The sequence below is a fragment of the Pelophylax lessonae genome, assembly GCF_965119305.1.
Source record: "Pelophylax lessonae genome assembly, chromosome: 6".
Lineage (NCBI taxonomy): Eukaryota > Metazoa > Chordata > Amphibia > Anura > Ranidae > Pelophylax > Pelophylax lessonae.
The window spans coordinates 70,456,678-70,476,566 of NC_138773.1; the positions used below are offsets into that span (position 1 = coordinate 70,456,678).

General features: G+C 45.0%; 1 protein-coding gene across 1 annotated transcript in view; it reads right to left on the reverse strand.

Moving 5' to 3' along the window:
* Window positions 1–13,816: 13,816 nt before the first annotated feature.
* The window catches only part of SLX4 (SLX4 structure-specific endonuclease subunit), a 100,990-nt gene continuing 94,917 nt past the window's right edge, over window positions 13,817–19,889 (reverse strand). Inside the window, exon 15 of the mRNA XM_082260361.1 lies at window positions 13,817–14,444. Coding sequence (XP_082116487.1) covers window positions 14,117–14,444 — 328 coding nt within the window. The 3' untranslated portion in view covers window positions 13,817–14,116. The remainder of the gene's footprint in view (window positions 14,445–19,889) is intronic.

Here is a 19,889-nt window from a genome sequence, read left to right on the forward strand (position 1 = left end):
GAACGATTCTTTAATTAAGAGTATGATAATCATCCGAGAAGTGGAACAGATCCCAGTTGGCCCATCGTTTTCCGTGTTCCTTTGTCCTGTCTTTCAGAATCGCCGTAAGGTGTTCCATTTGTTGTATATCATTCACCCTGGCAAACAACTGGGAAGCAGAGGGGGGCATCTGCTGTTTCCACATGCTGCGGATGCAAGGTATAGCCGCACTGAGAAGGTGTTTCAGTAAAGATTTACAATATTTCTTTCCTAGAATGGGTGTCAAGTTGAGAAGAACGGCAGCAGGGTCATCAAGTAGAGAGTAACCTGTGAGTTTGAGTACAATCTGTAAGACCTGTTGCCAGAATGGAGGAACCCTGGGACACTCCCAGAAGATATGAAGGAGAGTACCATTGTCGGCACCACAACAAAAACAAAGAGTACTGCAGCTCGGAAAGATAGATGCTAAGATAGCCGGTGTGTGATAGCAATGTGTCAAAATTGTATAGGAGGATTCCTGGTACCTGCTACAGAGGGAGAATTTGTGCGCAAAAAAGAGAATTTTTTTCTTTTGATCTTCCGTGAATTAAGTGTTTAGATCCCTTTCCCATTTACGGAGAAAGGTTGGATCTCAGCAGGTGGCAGTAGTAATTAGGATGGAGTACGAAGCCGAGAGAGACCCCCGAAGTGGCCCCTGTCCCACACAGAGGTCCTCGAAGGGTGTCTGTTGTCTTCAGAATTCAGAGTGATCAAGGAGGGTCCTAAGAAAGCATGAGAGCTGTAGTAATTTCCAGCGTCCCAGAACGGAACAGTTAAATGGGCTGTATAGTTCTGATGGCCTTACCCAACTTGATTGACCTAGAAATTCTGAAGCCCTGACAACTTTAGAGTCCGCGTGAAGGCGGAATGTCCCATCGGCAAGTCTGGGTATCCAATGATGGGCGTCATTGGCGAAGGACAGCTGGTCTTTTATGCCAGTTTAAAGTATCTCCTTAATTCAAACAGTGTAGAATTAAACAAGGAGTGGGAAGGTATCCAGCAGGAGTGAGAAACTCCCACCCAAGGTAGGCCAGTCAGTGGAGCTGCCACCATTTCTTTCTCCAATGACACCCATAGCTTATTAGAAGCATGTCTGCACCAGTCAATGACCCTAGTCATATGGGCCGCTGTACAATACAGGGCAGGGCCTGGGAGGCCGACACCTCCATCGAGTCTAGGGCGCTGTAATAATGTTTGCTTAAGTCGAGGAAGTCTCCCCTGCCAGACTTATCTGATAAAAGCCAGAGTTTGCAAAAAAAACTCTCGTGGGAGCTTAATCGGCAAGGCTTGTAAAAGATGTAGCACTGCCCCCTAGGGGACTGCTGAGAATTACACTTTCTGGATTCCCCTGGGTTACACGTAGCAACAGTCTATGGAAACGTATCACTTTAAATGCTTGGCTCAGACAATGAAGAGTCCAGGGGATGTTGTTTTGTAGTTTATTATAGAACTGGGATAGGAGAAGGGATGAGTGGGATACTGCAACTGATTTCTATACACAATGTTGAGGACAATTGACTTAGAATGGGGCAAGGCCGCTGCTTCACCTTGCCACTGGAGTGAAGATACTTTAAGTGTTCCTGCTAAATTATCTCTTCAGGGTTCTAAACTTGGCACCCCCTTTTTCTCTTACTGTGTGTGCTGACACCCGTCCACTGACTATCCACTGGAGTGGTCCCCTTCCTGGGCAGACCCCCGGCAAGCTTCTCTGTACTCACGGACACTGTTTTTCCAGAGTCACTCTGCCTTCAACTTCACCATTCATCTTTCCTGGACCTCTGGATTCAGTCCCACACTCCTGGCTCACAAGGCCGATCGCCTGTTACCACCATCCACAGCAACAGAAGGAGAGACAGCCGTCACCCTCCTTCCGAGACCTGGCTCAAGACCCTGAGCACATGTGTCCCTGGCTTTATGTACCCTGCCCCATAATGCACCGAGACAGCAGTCTGTGCCAATTCCTGGGGCAATAACAAAGCCTGTGTGTCACTGGCTGGGTTTCCTCCACTGTCCAATGTGCCTCACTATTGGACACAGTAGGGATACTCCCTCAGCCCAGATGAATCACACAGTGGACACATGCAACAGGCCTAACTAGAAATCCTGCTCCCTGATAAGCAGAAAGAGCAACTAGGTTTTGCCTGCTGCTCCTCTGATAAGCAGGCAGAGCAAGATATACTCGCTCCAATGACAGGACAAATAGTAGCCTAGATAGAAGGCACCCCTGCCTTGTGCCATTTCCTATCCTCAAGGGTTTAGAGGTGTCTCCGTTTATTCTGCCCATCGCCGAGAGATTTGAGTATATGGCCGAGATTCAGGACAGCACAGGGCCCGACAGACCAATGTGTTTTAGTGTGGCATGTAAAAAGGACCAATTTACCCTATTAAAAGCCTTTTCGGTGTCGGTTGACAACAATATCAGAGGTGAGTTGAGACGTTTTGCTCTCGTAACAATGTTGATAGTTCTGATCGTGTTGTCCCTAGCTTCTCTGTTAGGGATGAAGCCAACTTAGTCTAAAGGGACAATACGTTGCAAAATGGGGCTGAGTCTCATGCTTATTTATCCTTATATTAGGAGCACCTGCCGGCACCAGCAGGCCAACGATTGCAATGCAGTCTTTTTTTTTTTTTTTTATCATTTTTCTTGTTAGATTAGCCTGCTGCTCAACTCTTGTTCTCTTGTAATTTTTTTTTTACTTGAACGTGGCTTTTTGGCTGGGAGCTTGAGGCACAGTAAAACTTGTGGGTGTCGAGATTGCTGAATTTTTGATTTGTAAGCATTGTATGTCACACTCACTAGTGGATACTGACTTGTTTCTTTAGTTTATTTTTGTATCTGTAAAACCTAAAATAAAGATTACATAAAAAAATAAATAAAGTCACCCCTATCTCAGTACAGCGGAGTTATCGCCTGCTGCTGCAGTTGTCATACAGACAATGCAGCAGCCAAGATGTTTTGTAGCTGGGTAAGCGGAGCCTGAAGGGGATTCAGAAACACTAGTTTCTCTTCAGAGCTGTTACCCTTGTAACTGACAGCAGGTAGTAGGTTGATTCCTTAGCCAATAGAAAGCCTGCTATTGGCTATAGAATCCGCCCACTGCCTGTTGTCAATCAAAAGAAGAGAGACAATCCAAAGGGGGATAAGCGTCCCAGCATCCCCATCAAGTTTCGTCCACTGTCAGCATCACTGGTTGATAAGAGGCTGTAGGCTGTGAGGGAGACAGCATCTTTGGCAAGTGACAGGCAGGGTGGGGACGGAATAACAATTACAAACAGAAAACATACCACTCTGCTACACAGCATACAGAGACAGGCACTCTGCCTGTCTCTGTATGCCAAGTTAGAACTAACTGTAGTTTTGTTATCTACAAATTGGAGGTACTTATTTTTGAATTTAGTGGAGCCATAGCACCATTTTGTAAAAGCGTTGCTATTAAGAACTACCTGAATCTGCTGCATGTGTAAAGCTATTGAAACTGGTGGCAGGAATCAGGCGCAGGCCATTTTAAATCGCCATATAGCCATCAAAGTGTTGTAAGTGTTTTACTAAATTCCCTTGTTTCAATGGTTTAACAGACCAAAAGGGAGCAAAAATAGTAGGTAATTTTAAGGTTTTACATACACTATAATAATACAGGTGATTCAGAGACAGAACACAAAGCTGTCCTTTGGGAACAAACTGCTTTAATGAAATTGAGGTCAGTTACAGCAGCAGAGGTAAGTCCCATCATCCATTCAGCTCATACACAGTACATCAGATAGGCGGTAACCCTGCAGTGGTGACATTTTGTGTGTTTAAATATACACATTTACAGGAGTGTGCAAAAAAACACGGGTTACACTCAGGAAGTTATAAACCACACAAGGAAGACAAAGCTAGCTATATGCATGAATGATGCTCAGCTACTCTGTATACACGTCTTGGACCAGCTACACTCTCTGCATGTTTAAAAAGTGATCCCTACAATCCATGGACAATGGGATTATTTAGTTTGGTCCATGTATGTATCACCACTCATGGGATCCTTACCAATCTCTTGCATGTCCTTTGTGTTAGTGTATCTAAAGCCAAGTTTTATCTTTTTTTTTATTTAATCTATTAATCTTGCAAATAACACACTTCATGTCCCACTTTGTCTACACTTAGCTCTTTTTCATATGGGCTTAGCTATTGCCTTGCAATCCGTAGAGAGCTGCATTGTCAGCAGCAGCCAACCCACAGTTAGCAGGCTATCGGGAGGGGATTTGTCACCTCCTGTTAGGATTTCACTCTTAAATTCTTCTTCAATCTGCTGCAACTGCATCCAGTTGATGTGTGGCCCCACTCACCTCTTAGAGCACAATGGCAGGAAATATGCATATGGTTGTCCAGCCCTTAGCTCATCCACTTGACAGTTCCCATGTGAAAGGAGCCTTACTCCTCCACTGTGTCTTTGAACATGGTTGTCATACCAAACTGGACTATGTCTGCCTTTGTTCATCTTTATTAAATGGTAGTTGATAGAATTAGGGCTCATGCAAAACTGGCATAGTTAAAATATGCCCATCAATCCTACAACCTGCTTCCAGAAGCTGGTAACAAGATCCTGCATTAAATTATGCCTGTATGCTCTATGCAGTAAATGTTTACAATACATGCATACAACTGTACAGCGCAAATAAGCACTATTGGTTGCTAGTACCTTAGACTCAAGCTACCTGCATATTAGTAGCAACAAAGGATGCATGTTGGCCCTGAATCAGTCATTCATTGGCCGACGCGCATTTGCAGAATGATCAGCCTTCAATCGTTCATTGCTTATTCATTCAGGCCATCATTTAAACTTCAATAGTAACTAGTGTGGGTGCCGCCTGCTTACACATTATTATATAAATATCAGCCCTGAGCAGTGCTGTTTCTCTCTCAGCTTCTGCTACCTTTCGCCCTTCATGGCTAGGAGGCAGGTGGCTCCAATAGAGTGCATTTGTGCTGTATGTCTATAAATTTTAGTACAAGGTTTTCTACGCTTACAGTGTAAAATAAACAAGAGTTTTGGTGAATGTGGGATTTGGGTATTTTTTTTATGGATCTGAACTCTGCTCTAGAATACAGATCTAAAAGCTGCCATGTGGATGGAATCATTGGCTATAACAGAGCCACATTTAGGTTCGATAAAAAAAAAAAAACACTGTATGGATCTATAAGCGCCATTTTTTGCATCTATTTTCGGTTCACATGAATTGACAACGATACTGCATATTTGGAGAGATCAACAAGTATTTTCTGCACTTCCTTAAGACTGAAAAACAGAAAATAATGCACCTATATCTAAAGACTGGTCCCCTGTTCATCTTTGCTTGCTAGCGTCAGTGGTCCCCAATGCTGACTAAAACTGTGGTTGCACTGTAACATGCTGCGATCTATGCAGTATTTCACTAAGGCTCTGTTATTACACACCCTCAGGTAGAGTATCACTGACAGCATGGGCTCCCAAGAAGTGGTTGAATGATGCTGAGTGTTGCTCAACCTGGAAGAGGAGTAAATCTCTGGTGACGTCAATCATCCAATCATGTGCAAGCAACAGATGTTTCACCAATTATAAAAAACAGCTTCTATATTTCTTTCTTGATAAGTAAAATCGAATTCGCCTTTCTGTGTACAAAATTCTCCCCAGGCCTCGTTAATTTAAAAAAAGCCTTTATTGCAATGCTCACCTTGTTTTTAGTGCTGTGCCCCTGCAGACTCATTGCTCCGAGATTCAGCACCTCTCTTCTGGTTTCAATGGCCCCATGTGATTTAACCCTCATCCTGTGAGCCCAAGGTGTGAACGACCCATCCCTTGGGAGTATTTCTTCAAGCTTCACTGGGCTCACAGGAAAGAGCTGCAGGGCCACACTTTTCTACAGCATTCAGGACCCAACCACCACCGATGTTCATTGATGGTCACAGCTCCTGATCTTCTTAACCATTGGGTAATACTGCCCCCTACAGGAGTAGGACACTAGGCAGAAAAAAAGCTTGACTATGCCTATGGGCAGTCCCAGGGGGTATACTCCCTCTCTCTGCTATAGGTACTCAGTTTTGTTACAAGCAGTGTCAGAATTACAACTCCACCGAGGGGTGAGTGCTGTGTCTGTCAATGACCATAAGAGAAACGGATTTTAGGGTAAGTCAAAAACCCCATTTTCTCTTTCGTTCATTAACAGACACAGCTCCTGATTTTCTTAACCATTGGGATCTCCCAAAGCAGTATTAAACATCAGGGGTGGGAACAGCAAAAAAGAAATTCCCAAGGCTAACTATAGCCAACCAGGTAACAAGGAGCTCAAAAACAACTGGAGCTCATCTGAAAAAAGCAATACACCCTCAAAGAGGACCAGGTCCTCTAAACAGAAGCCTGCAAAACCTTGCGGCCAAAGGAAGCATCCACAGATCACATCCACTTTATAGAACTTTGTGAAAGTGTGCACCGACTACCAGGTGGTCACCTTGCAAACTTACGTCACTGATGCCTGATGACGGAAGGCCCAGGAGGCACTGAGCACCCGAGTAGAGTATGCCTTGACAGGGAAAAGAGGAACCGGATCCTTGATGGAATAAGCCTGAATCACCGTCTGTCTGATTCATCTGGAAATGGTTGTAGAGGAAGCAGACAACCCTTTCCGGGACCCATCCATGAGCACAAATAGTGATTCTGACTTCCTAAAAGACTAGCTGCCAGGTACACCCTAATTGCCCGGAACACATCCAAGGAATGCAAGGCAATTTCCTTCAGATGTTTTGGCCTGGGACAAGAGCAACACAATGTCTTCATTCAAATGAAAATCAGAGACAACCTTTGGAAGGAACGACGGACAGGTACAAAGAACCACCTTATCTCTGTGAATCACAGAGTAAGGTGAACGACAGGATAACACCGCCAATTCTGACACCCCGCGCACAGAGGTGAAAGCCACCAAGAAGGCCACCCTCTGGGACAGCTTAAGCAGGGGAATCTCCCGAAGATTCTCAAAAGGAGGCTTCTGGAGCACTGAGAGTACTAAATTGAGGTCCCAAGGCAGCAATGGAGACCGCACAGGAGGGGCCCAGTGCCTATCTCCCTGAAGAAAGGTACGTACCAGTAAGTTTGTGGCCAAGGGTCGTTTGAAAGAAGACCACTAAGGCTGACACCTGACCCTTGAGTACTCAAGGCCAGTTTCTGCTCAACCCCCCACTGAAGGAAAATCAAGATCCGAGCCACAGAGAAAGAGCGAGGATGATCCCCAAGAGACTCACACCACGCAATGTAGGCCTTACACGTACAATGGTAGATCTTCCTAGAAGTAGATTTCCTAGCATTTAAAAGCATTTGAATCATCGACTTTTAAAACAGGATGGAAGATTGGCCCTTGGGACAGCAAATCCTCCCTGAGAGGAAGCCTCCAAGGAATGTCAGTGACCAGCCACCCCAGATCGGCGCACCAAGCCCGACGAGGCCAGTCCGGAGCCACTAAGATGACCAGTATCCCTTCTGCCTCAATCCTGCATAGAAGTCTTGGCAGAAGCTGGAGAGGAGGGAAGGCGTAAATTAGATGATATTGACCCTAAGGGGCCAACAACACGTCTGTGGCGTCCGCCAGAGGATCCCGTGACCGAACCACAAACTTTTGCACCTTTCTGTTAAACCGAGACGCCAACACATCCACCTTGGGGATGCCCCACCGAAGACAGAACTAATGAAACACCTCCGGATAAAGGACCCCTCTCCTTGGTCCAATACCTGCCAATTGAGGTAATCTGCTTGCCAGTTTTCCACCCCAGGAATGTGTACTGCGGAGAGAACCGTTCTGCTCACTTAGAATGCGCACTGGACATCCCTGAAGACGATCCGTCCAATGGTCCAGGCACAGTCTGAACGATCGAAGCTCCAAGACATTGATCGGTAGTCTGGACTCTTCCAGTGTCCAGAGCCCCGGAGCAGAATTTTTGCCGAGGACGCCTCCCCAGCCAGACAGGCTGGCATCTGTGCTGACCACTGTCCAATACAAGGAGAGGAAGGATTTTCCCATGCGAAGTGCCGGAGAAGGAAGCCAGCCAGATCTGATTGTCCAGAGACTGCAGAGTCTTGTCCCATTTGGCCAGAATCTCCCTTTGCAGGGACCTCGTATGGAACTGTGCAAATGGAACTGCTTCGAAAGTTGGACACCATCAGGCCCAGCACCCGCATGCAAGTCTGGAGGGATGACCATCTGCCGGACAGCAGGAGACTACAGCCTGCAGTTTCTGGAGTTTGTCTAGAGGAAGAAGCACTCTGGCTAAGGCCGAGTCCAAAGTCAGACCCAGATAGTCCAGCTTTGTGGACGGAACCAGAGCAGACTTCTGAAAATTAAGAATCCAGCAGAACTCCTTTAGAGTTTGTATGGTGATTTCCAGGTTTTCCACCAGAGCAGTAGGAGACTCCGCTCACAGAAGGAGGTCGTCCAAGTAGCCCAGTACTACAATTACTCATTGGCGTAACAATGCTAGCACCAGGGCTAACACTTTCATGAAAACCCGAGGAGCAGAGGCGAGACCAAAGTGTAACACCACAAACTGATAATGCTCCTCTCCCATGGCAAAGCGGAGGAAGCCCTGATGACTGGCACATACTGGAATGTGAAGGTAAGCATCCTTGATGCCAATAGAGGCACGAAAATCAACCTGATGCAGGGATGTCACCACCATCCTGAACTTCTGCACCTGCACAAAGCAGTTCAGCGGCTTGAGGTCCAGCATTGGACGCACCTTGCCTTCCTTCATGGGAACTGTAAACTGTAAAGGTTTGAGTAAAAACTCTGAAAAGTTCAGAAGTCGGAACCAGGACAATCACCCCTTGAAGTAACAGGTCTTGTACCGCCCCAAACAGACCCTGTAAGCGGTCCGGGGACAGGCGCAGGTTGGAAGGAAATAACCTAGCCGGGGGAACAAGAGCGAAACTCGATCTTGTAACCAGATCGAATTACTTTGTGGACCCACTTGTCTTGTACCAGTGAAGTCCACGGGTCCGGAAACCAGCGAAGACGTCCCCCCACCCCCGATACAAGTGAGGGTGCACCTTCATGCAGAAGGAGCCTTGTCCATGGGTCTGGAGAAGCCCGCTCTCGGCTTGCCAGACCAGGTTCGTTCGGATCCTCCAGAGGAGGCCCTGAAAGGCTTCGAGCCCTTGTCAGTTGACCCTGAGGGACGAAAAAAAAATCCTTTTAAGCCGAGGAGGGCCCACATCTACGACGAGGGTCCTTGCCCTTAGTAGCCTGAGGAAGAAAGGTACCCCTTCCCCCTGTGAGACCTTTAATGATGTCATCCAGGGTAGCTCCAAACAGGCTACCCTTCAAAGGGGAGATCAGTCAAGGCCATTTTAGAAGTCTGGTCCGCAGACCAACATTTGAGACAAAGACACGATGAAGGACCACTGCTGAAACAGAGAGCCGAGCCACTAGGGGAGCCGCATCCAAAGAGGCATCATAGATAAACTGCAGCCCCTGGACCGACCAGCTGGTCCGCCAGCTCAGCAAAGGCAGGGGGGAGCTGATCTCCTTCCAGGTCACGGCGTAAAAGTTTAGCCCACTCAGTCAGAGTTTGCGACACCAGGGCAATGGTGAATACCGGCCTCAGTGCCGAACCAGTCAGAGTGTACATATTGCGGGCCACAGCCTCCGCCTTCCTGTCAGCCAGATCTTTAAAGGCCAGGGTCTCTTTAACCAGAATCAAGTTTGCCTTGTTCAATCTGGAAACCGGAGGGTCCACCACTTCTTAATAAGGGACTCCTCATAGGGGCATCACCTGGCAAATTACTTAGGGACCCCAAGGGGACGCTTTGGTCATCCCTACTCTTTAGCGACAATTCTGTCAAAATAGATGGGGCAAGGAAACCCCTTTGCTGCTGTGGATGGCTTGTGAGTGCCAAAGGGAACCTGCTCCTTCGTCGCAGCTGCATGCTCCATCTTTAGGGTCTCACGCACAGATATGATCAGTGCTTCCACCAGCGCCTTTTTGTGCACCGTTGCAGATGTGGAGGAATCATCCTCACTATCTGAGGATTCCGGGCACGTGGTCGCAGACCCAACAGGGTGACCCACGTCCGTGTCGGCTGAATCAGATTCAGGATCTGATGAGACAGATGAGGCAGAGTAAGGCAGGAGGCGCATTTTGATAGCCCGTCGCCGGAAAACCACCTTCACCCAGGACACAAAGGACTCCAGTACTGCTGTCAGTGCATCGATGGATGATTGGGACCCAGAAGGCCCCACAGCCTCAGAGAGGGGATCAGGTGGGGAAATGTGCTTCAAAGACTACAGGGGTCACCAGGGGGACCCCACAAAAAGTGTAAAACACTGCAAAGAGAAAACCCCCACTGTGCTAGTCAGCACCAGGGCTCCACTGTCATGGCCGCCACCATTTTCAATGGCAAACCACCACAACATGGCCACCGGACTACACAAAAATGGGCACTGTGCACTGAGCACACAGATAAAGAAAATGGCAGCCCCGCGCCGCATCACGAGGCTCCCAGGAACCCAGGAGGGGTCCCTAGACCTCAAGGACTGGCCCAGGTAGGACAGGGGACCCTAGCAGGAGCCCCCAACAGGTGCAACCCCCCCTCCCCGCACAGCTGATCGTCCGGTCGCCAGCGGCACCCCCCCCATCGCCAGCATAGCGCCCTGCTCCCACCACAGGAGGTGAACCAGACCACCCACACATAAGTGGAGGGGGGTAGGATGGGGAGACAGATGAAGGGGGGTGCCTGACGGGAAGGAGGGGAACCCGGAGGTCCGACCATCCCAAGAAGGGGCCCATGTCCACTCCAAAACCCTCCAGGGGGAGAGGGGGGACAGTTACTCACCATACCAGGAACCAGGCAGGCACCGTTCGAGACAGAACCTCCTCTCCATTGAAATGGGGGGCTGTTGGCCAGGAGGAATGCTACGACTAAGTCCAAGAACCAGTCGTATGCGAGGCGTTTAACTGAACTTACCTGACCTGTGGGGCTATGTCGCAGTCGACCTAGCGCAGAGGTCTGTGCACGCTTGCTGGCCAGACCACTGGATCTAGATAATCCAGCCCGTCGCCCAGTCCGGCAGTTGATTGTAGATCTCACAGGAAAAACCAGGAGAAATATTTCTATCTAAAAAGAAAAATTTGCCAGGACCAGAGATTCCAGCAAGGAACTAGGTTCTCAATAGAAATCTCAATAGGCGACGCTTTAAAAATTTTTAACGGTTACGTTTAGAGTTGGAGTGTAGCTCTTTTTTTTAAATTATTGCTCACGCTCTGGCGATCGTGGCGATACCTCACATGTGTGGTTTGAACAGCGATTTCATTCGCGGCTCGACTTCCATATACGTTTTCTTTCGTGCGTGAGCTAACGGCGAGGGGGGCGGCTAACATTTTTTTTTTTTCTATTTATTTTATTTTTATTTTGTTTACTTTATCACAGGTTTTTAAAAAAAAAAAAAATTTGATCACTTTTATTGCTGTCACAAGCAATGTAAACATCCCTTGTGACAGCAATATGCAGTGAGGACCCTAGACCCCTCCACTACACTTCCATGTATTCAAAACGCAGAAAACTGCATTTTTGAATACACTGTTTTTTTTAATCTGCTGCCTTTAGCAGCAGAGTAACACGGACATTACGTCGTGGATGCCGCCTCCGGGTTACGTCATCGGAGACCCGATCGAAGCCGCATCCGGCTTAGACCGGGACTCCATCCAGCCGGCGGATGCTCGGGTCTCCCGGTGGGACAGGAGACCCGGGCAAAGCCACGGAAGGCGGCGGGAGGGGGAACGTCCCCTCCCGCTCGCCGGGGGAATGATCGAGCGGCTCCCCAGCCGCATCGGTCATTACTGCCGTAAAGCCGACCGCCGGCTCTAAACAACGGTACCTGGGTGATGCCTCTAGCTAGAGGCATCACCCCGGTATAACACCGCAAAGTCTGCAGACTTACCCATACGTCACTTTGCAATAAGTGGTTAAGAAGATCAGGAGCTGTGTCTGTCAATGAACGAAAGAGAAAAAGTATTCAGAGGAGTGCAATTATAGGCTTCAATAGTGCGCCACAAAATGTGTTAAGTGCTCTGCAGATGCTTGCTGAAGCCAATGCTCTTTCCAAGCGAAGATAGTACATGCACCACAAGAAAAACGTGGAGACACTCATTGCTGGATTTCAGATTTACTTTTAATGATAACTTTTTAATGTTATCAAATATATAGGTTTCAGGAACTTAACAGAACGGAAGAGAATCGAGATAAAGTTCTTTTTTTTTTTAAATGAGACATTTTCCTACCCACAGCTGACTTCCTCTCCTGTAATACCAATTATAATGTAGGATAATCTCAGCATAGGTGTCAAAGAAAATCACATATTATTTGGTGAGGCATTTAAACTTAGTCCAATTTATACAAAAATGTTTGACAGGAAGCTAAATTTGAACTAAAAAAAAAAAAGGGGGCATTTTATTTTATTTTTTTTTTTCAATTATTCTAATAAGGCTACTAGACACTAAAATAGAAAAACACAGAAAGGAAATAAGAATTTCAGGAAAATGCTGCTTTATCGTGTACATAATTTATTGTGAGCACAGCCTGATTAACAAGGGACTAGAATGGTTATGGCTTATGCATCTAGCAGTAGACATACTCTTTATTCTCTGATAATCATCCCCTAAGTCCTAAAGTAAATAGTTGGGTAAAATAAAAATGCATTGAGTACATCTCTGCAATACATACACATTTCCATATTTTATGGCTTAAATGCTGCCACTACATAAAAATACCTAGATATGCCAAAAATCCAGTGTGCTCCTAGCTTCTTGTAGTAGGCAGACAACTTTGCTTCTCCTCCCCTAAAATGTCTAAAATGGGGGGGGGGGGGGTGATGCGTAGTCTAATTGGAGAGACCTGGGCAGGACTGGCAACACTGCTTGGAATTTTAGTGCAGCAGAGGCAGCATTTCAGCTTACACAGGAAGTTAGGAACTAGATTTCTTACAGATTACCGTAATAGGTATTTTTCTGTAGAGGTTTAAAAAGAGACAAAACGGGGAAATGTGCAAGTGTTTGTGAGATTTACAGAACTGGTTCTTTTAATTTTGACTATTTTTGCTCTGCTGAAGTACAACCAGTCATTATAACATTCATATTTATTACATATAAAATCCAAAACAAAACAGCCATCACATATATTTTTTTTCTTTAAAATCCATACACATAGTTTGATACACAATTACAATATATATTTACATTGAGGGAAAACCCCTCTGTCTTAAAATGTCAGTCCACCAAAAACTGTAATTCCTGGTTAGATGATGAACTGAATTAAAGTGATTGTAAAATCTTGTTTTTTTTTTTCTTAAACAACAAACATGTTTTACTTACCTCCTCTGTGCAGTTGGTTTTGCACTAGGCCCAGATTTTCCTCTTCTCGATTCCTTCTTCAGCGCTCCTGGCCCCTCCCTCCAGTCAAGTGTCCCCACAGCAAGCAGCTTGCTGTGGGGGCACCTGAGCCGAGTCACAGCTCCCTTCGTCCATTCAGACACGGGGCCGCGACCTGGCCCCACTCCCCCTCTCCTGATTGGCTGACTGACATTGATTGACAGCAGTGGGAGGCAATCGCTTTGCTGTCTTAGCCAATGAGGAGGGGAGTCCTGGGTAGCTGAGACACTCCTGCAACATCGCTGGATAAGGTTGGGCTTAGGTAAGTAATAGGGGGTGGGGAATTGCTGCACACAGAATGTTTTTTATCTTAATGCATAGAATGCACTAAGATAAAAAAAAACTTCTGCCTTTACAATCCCTTTAATCCAACTGGTTTCTCATATCTCTCTGGGACTCTCAGTACATGAGTTCTCAGCTCCGCCCACCTTCTACATCCATAATGAGAGTTTCCCTGTTGGATTTTTTATTAGTTTCACATTATGGAGAAAACAACAGGCACATATAAATGACCATAGTAGCAGTAAGTCTCTATGTTAAATGTAGGGAAAGTTGAGACTTTGCTGAAACCCTTAAGAGATATATATGAAGTAGAATAGTGATTAGGTATACCAGTGTCCACCCATAGCTAACCTATCAGTTTTTGGAGGGCTGACTCTTTAAAACAATTCAGTGACGCTTTCCTGCTTTCCTCCTTCCGCGGCTCTTCTTTTCCTTTCGTGCAGTGGCAGTTGTAAAAGTCACACAGTGCGCATCAAGAAAGTCCAAAAGCTTCCCAGCAGCTATCTTAATCCCACTCTGCTTAAGCTCAGCATGAAGGGCTGCCAGGTCCAGAGGCTGGTAGAGCAAGATACGCTTATGTAAATCAGGACGATCTTCTATAAATTTTCTCACTGCCTCGGCTGTCAGCGCCTCTTTGTTGGCTGCTTGAGAAGCCGGCAACAACTCCTCATCGTCTTCATCTGCAAACGCAGTTTCAAACTCATTGGTGTTGGAACTGTAGAGAGAGGTGGTACATTTTACAAAACAACAATGGCCCATGTATTAACATAATGGAGGGGAAAAACATTAGGAAAAGCAACCTCTGGCAGCCTTAAAGATTGTAATAGTTTGTTTTTTTTAAAACTCAAAAAAATATTGGTTGGCGTTATGGGCGCAGAGATCTCTTTCAGTCTACATAGGCTCACGAGTCTAATGGGCTGCTGCTCCTTAAATATATGCATTCAGATAAAAAATCTGTGTGCAGCAGCCCTAAAGCTTACCTGAACCCCCTCTCGAACCAGCGATGTCCACGACTGTCTCAACCATCCGGGACTCCTCTCCTCATTGGCTAATGAGGAGAAAGAGGGGGCGGAGCTGAACCGCAGCTCCATGTCCGAATGGATCCAGAGAGCTGTGACTTGGCCTCATATCAAGCTGCTTATTGTTGGGTCACTCAAAAGGAGGGAGGAGCCCGGAGAGCCAAAGAGGAACCTGAGAAGAGGAGGATCTGGGCGCCTCTGTGCAAAACCAACAGCACATAGGAGATAGGTATAACATGTTTGATATTTTTATTGAAAAAAAAAACAAGACTTTACAATCAATTTAAGCTTTCTCTCCTTTATTTTCAATTGAGGATCCTTGCTTTGTGGCTGCGGCAGGAATTCTACCGTCACTTTCAGTGGGATTAGCACCCACCAAACGCGATCTATTCAAGTAAATGGGGTCGCACTGCAAGCACCATGAAGCTGCATGCAATGCACGCAGTTGTGGCGTGCTAGTGTGAGATTCAAGGGTTAAAGCAGGCAATGAGCAGATGATACAAAGCCTCCTCACTGCCTGTCAATTGCTCCCTAAACAGTGTTCCAAACGGGGATCACTCTTTATAAAGCAAAGCATGTGTAAACGAGGCTTTAATGTGTCGTTACCTGTCTGGTGGGTAGCTTTTCAGCATCTAGCAAAGACTCAAACATAACTTTTGAGTGGACTCACCCCTTAAGGAAGAAGCAAAACTCTCAGTTTTAATACTTCATCCTATACAAATCATAGACGTTTTTCTCTAAAAATATACACCTATAGGCTTAAAGCTAATAATTTCACCTGTCGACACAACGTCATTTCATTACAGTTAAATTTATGCTGTTCCGTGTAATCCCTGAATATGTCTCACCATGTGGGAGTAAAGCTACATGTAAATACTATTCTTATCCTGCAGTATGCCCTGAATCACGGACAGCTGAGTGACAGAGTTCAAAATTCTGCATAATTATGATACACAGAGAGTGTGGCACGTCATTGAGGATGAGGTCACCATAGACACTGCAAAGATTCTTATCACTGCAGAAGTTTCAGTAAAGTGGCAATAATCCTTTTATGGCTAGAGACCACTGAAGCGTTGATACTTAAGCTAAATCTCTTTTGCTAATTTGCATACCTAAATCATTTTTATAATTTTGCGGTTGACCTAAAAAGTTTTTGTTTTGTATTTGGTACGCAGTTTTAATAAAAACCCTGCTGTGTTTTTACAATAGGCTAACAAATACATAAATATGTAATTAAAAAAAACAAAAAAAAAAAACTGCTTTTATTATTTAATTTACTATTATTTTATACTGTAATTGTATCTGACAGTTACAGTATTAAATAGAAGAACACTCCTAAGTTTCTGCTGCAAGTCATCACATGATCGGGAACCACTCTGATTGTTTCCCAATCAGTAGTGGGCTGACTGGACCCAACAGTGGCAGACAGATCTGACAGGTACCTTTAAAAGGAGGACATAGATTAACGCTTTCTAAGCACTGGGGAACAATCTTCTAAAGATTGTGGAAATCAAATAGGTTAAAATTTTTAAATATTTTAGTATTTTTGGTAAATTCTGGCAGGTTGTACAGAATTATATAAGGTTTATATTGTTGATATACTTTTTAGGGATTTTAACTGTGAAATCTTCCATTACACTTTCCATAACAGCTTAAGGTCATCAAACAAGGCTGGATTTTCTCTCACAGCTGAGGTGGATGGAGCTGAGAACACCGGTAAAAAACTATGCTGTTGTAAGTCTCAAGGCATGAAAAAAGTAAGTGCTTAAAGTGGAACTTTGGTCAGAAACTTAAAGGGATGCTGCAGTCAAAAATGAAATTTTTCCTATTAATAGTATGTTAAATATCTTTGATATTATTCATTTTCTGCCTAGCTGCTTGTGAAGCTTAGAAAGTCTTATCTAAGCTGGACAAACAGCTTTTTCCTGTTCTTCAATGACAACTCTATTTCCTGTTATCTGCAATTTGCTAAGCTGTATTTCACTTCCTGATGAGATTGACAAGCTTTCTTAGACAGACATGCCTAGAGCTGCCCAGCCCCATCCATCACCATGACCTCCTGTCTTCAATGTCGAGAGATCGAGAGAGAGAGAGGTCACGTGACTGACACAATATATGAAAGCAAAAGGGCACAAAGGAACATTTGTAAAAGTTTAGAAGGATACAGATCCATTTCTATTGCTCATTACATGTGAGTAATGAGTTTTAGGCTGCGTTTCCACTAGTGCCACTTGTGATGCAACTTTGGACACATTAAGTCGCATGACAAGTCACAGCCCATTGATTTCAATGGTACCCTGTTCCCATCTATGCCACTTTGAAAATCAGTGACTTTGAAAATGTGCCTGCACTACCTTGATGCGACTTTGATCCAGAGAGTGTAAAGTTGGATCAAAGCTGTACTCAAAGTAGCACTTTAAATCAAACTTAAGAGTCGCACTAGTGGAAACATAGCCACTAGGCTAGAGTGCGACTTTGGAGTGCAACTTTGATCCAACTTTACACTCTCTGGATCAAAGTTGCATTAAAAGTTGTATCAAAGTAGTGCAGGTACCTTTTCAAGGCCACTGATTTTCTAAGTCGTACAGGTGCCATTGAATCAATGGGCTGTGACTTTTCATGCGACTTTGTGTGTCCAAAGTCACATGACAAGTCGCACTAGTGGAAACTGAGCTTCAGTCTACGTTTCCACTATTGCGATTTAGAGTGCGACTTTGATGCAACTTTACACTCTCTGGAACAAAGTCGCATCAAAAGTTGCATCTAAGTAGTGCAGGTTTTCAAAGTCACTGATTTTCAAAGCCGCATAGATGAGAATGGGTGTCATTGATTAGTCGCACTAGTGGAAACGTAGACTTAGTGTGGTTGCCTGTACTATGATCATTGTAGACTGTGAGCTGAGACCCCAGAGACCTTCCAGCTACACTGACAGTTCTCCTCCCCCCAGTTTTCAGCTTCCTTCTCCTATGGGAGTCTTCATTCAAAGCCCAGCACAGCTATACTGTATATGTGCCCCTCCCAGCACAGCTATACTGTATATGTGCCCCCCCAGCACAGCTATACTGTATATGCCCCCCCCAGCACAGCTATAATGTATATGTGCCCCTCCCCCAGCACAGCTATACTGTATATGTGCCCCTCCCCCCAGCTATACTGTATTTGTGCCCCCCAGCACAGCTATAATGTATATGTTCCCTCCCCTCCAGCACAGCTATACTGTATATGTGTCCCCCCCCCCGGCACAGCTATACTGTATATGTGCCCCCCCAGCACAGCTATACTGTATGTGTGCCCCCCCCCCCCAGCACAGCTATACTGTATATGTTCCCTCCCCTCCAGCACAGCTATACTGTATATGTGCCCCTCCCCCCAGCTATACTGTATATGTGCCCCTCCCCAGCACAGCTATACTGTATATGTTCCCTCCCCTCCAGCACAGCTATACTGTATATGTGCTCCCCCTCCCCCCCAGCACAGCTATACTGTATATGTGCCCCCCCCCCCACAGCTATACTGTATATGTGCCCCCCCCCCCCCGTGTCCTGTGAGATTTCTTCCTTTTCTCATGAATTAGGATGTACAGTGCATCCTTACTGATAAGAGAACACTGGGCGGGAACCTATGATCAGCTCCTCCCATTCTGTATACGCCCACTGGCTACACAAAAACAGCGCTACTCCCTGGAAGTGATGTCACTGGCTTTCAGTAACCACACCCACTTGCTTCTCTTGGACTCAGCAGGAAGTGGAATTGAAGTCATGTGATAGCAGTGAATACTACAGAATTCAGGTAAAAAAAACTGTGATTTTTAAATTTTGACTCATAAGGCTGAACTCAGCTTACATTAATGATTGCAGGGGAGAATTTAAGGTATTAGGCCGGACTTCTGCTTTAAGTCCTGCTAGATTACTTCAGGCTGGCCCCTTTTGCATGATATAGCTGTTTAAAAAATTTAAAAAAAGTGTCTATACTGTTTAAAATCCAGTAATACACTGTCTCATCTTGCTCTGCACATGCTCAATTGCTCTCTATTTTTAAGTAATGTGCCAAAAATGTAGAATCCAATCTGCTGTCAGCCTTAAGATTTACTGCTGCTTAGGGGATCTGGGCTTCAGCATAATGGCAGCCTCCAGCAAGAAAAAACAGTAACAATGCTGGAGGCAATTTACAGCACATACTAATTTTGGTAGCATAATTAACGTGGAATGTATGTTCCTTGCTAAACAAAGTTTTTTGTTATCATGTTGCTCTGGGTAAAGTTGCGCTTTATTGTAACCCTTCAGCCAGTAACAAAAGTTAAAATTTCAGTTTGTGATTCACTGGAATGTTTTGAAGTTCTAGATACAATTTATTTACTTACTGTGATCAGGTTAAAAAAAAAAAAAAAAAAAAAAAAAAGTTAGGTAAACATGCAATATTACATATGAATATTTTGTAAGTTAACATTAAGCCAGCAGCTGCAGCTTTTAGCCCCTTTTCGAATTTTCCTCCCCTGTACTGAAGAAAAAGCCTGGGGGTTACAGAGCTCAGTAGCTGCTAAATTTACACAGGAGTTAGTGAGTCAGAACTGTAAACTACTGACTTGCTTTGGGTCATGGATGTACCTTGCAGTAAGATTACCACATTACAGTTTCTCTTTTATGAATTACAGATAACTAAGCAAATGATAACACACAAAAATAATAAAAGGTGCAAAAGCAAAAATAATTTGCAATATGTACCTTGAGATGGCAGATCTATAAGAAGCATACAGGAAAATCTAAGCGTTTTAACCCGCCTGCAAAGGCTGTCTGTGGGATAAAATGTTAACATGAAAAGATTTAAACTACTGAGAATATATTGTTTCTGGGAATATATTGTTAATAGGAAAAGATGTCCTCGTCTACAGTTTTACTAGAGATTAGGTTAAGGAGAACATCCTGTCACTGTTTCAGGGCCAGAGGGTATGTTTATGCCACATTGTGAAATTTCATGACTATTCTTTGTTCTGTACTATATATAAGCTCAAGTCCATTCCTGAATAAATTGAACATGTAATGAATCTACCCCAGAGTGGTTGATTGTATGTTCCTAAAGCTTCGAGGGGTTCTCCAGCCATCAGTAGAGAACTTCAAACAACACTGTCCACAATTAAAACCTTG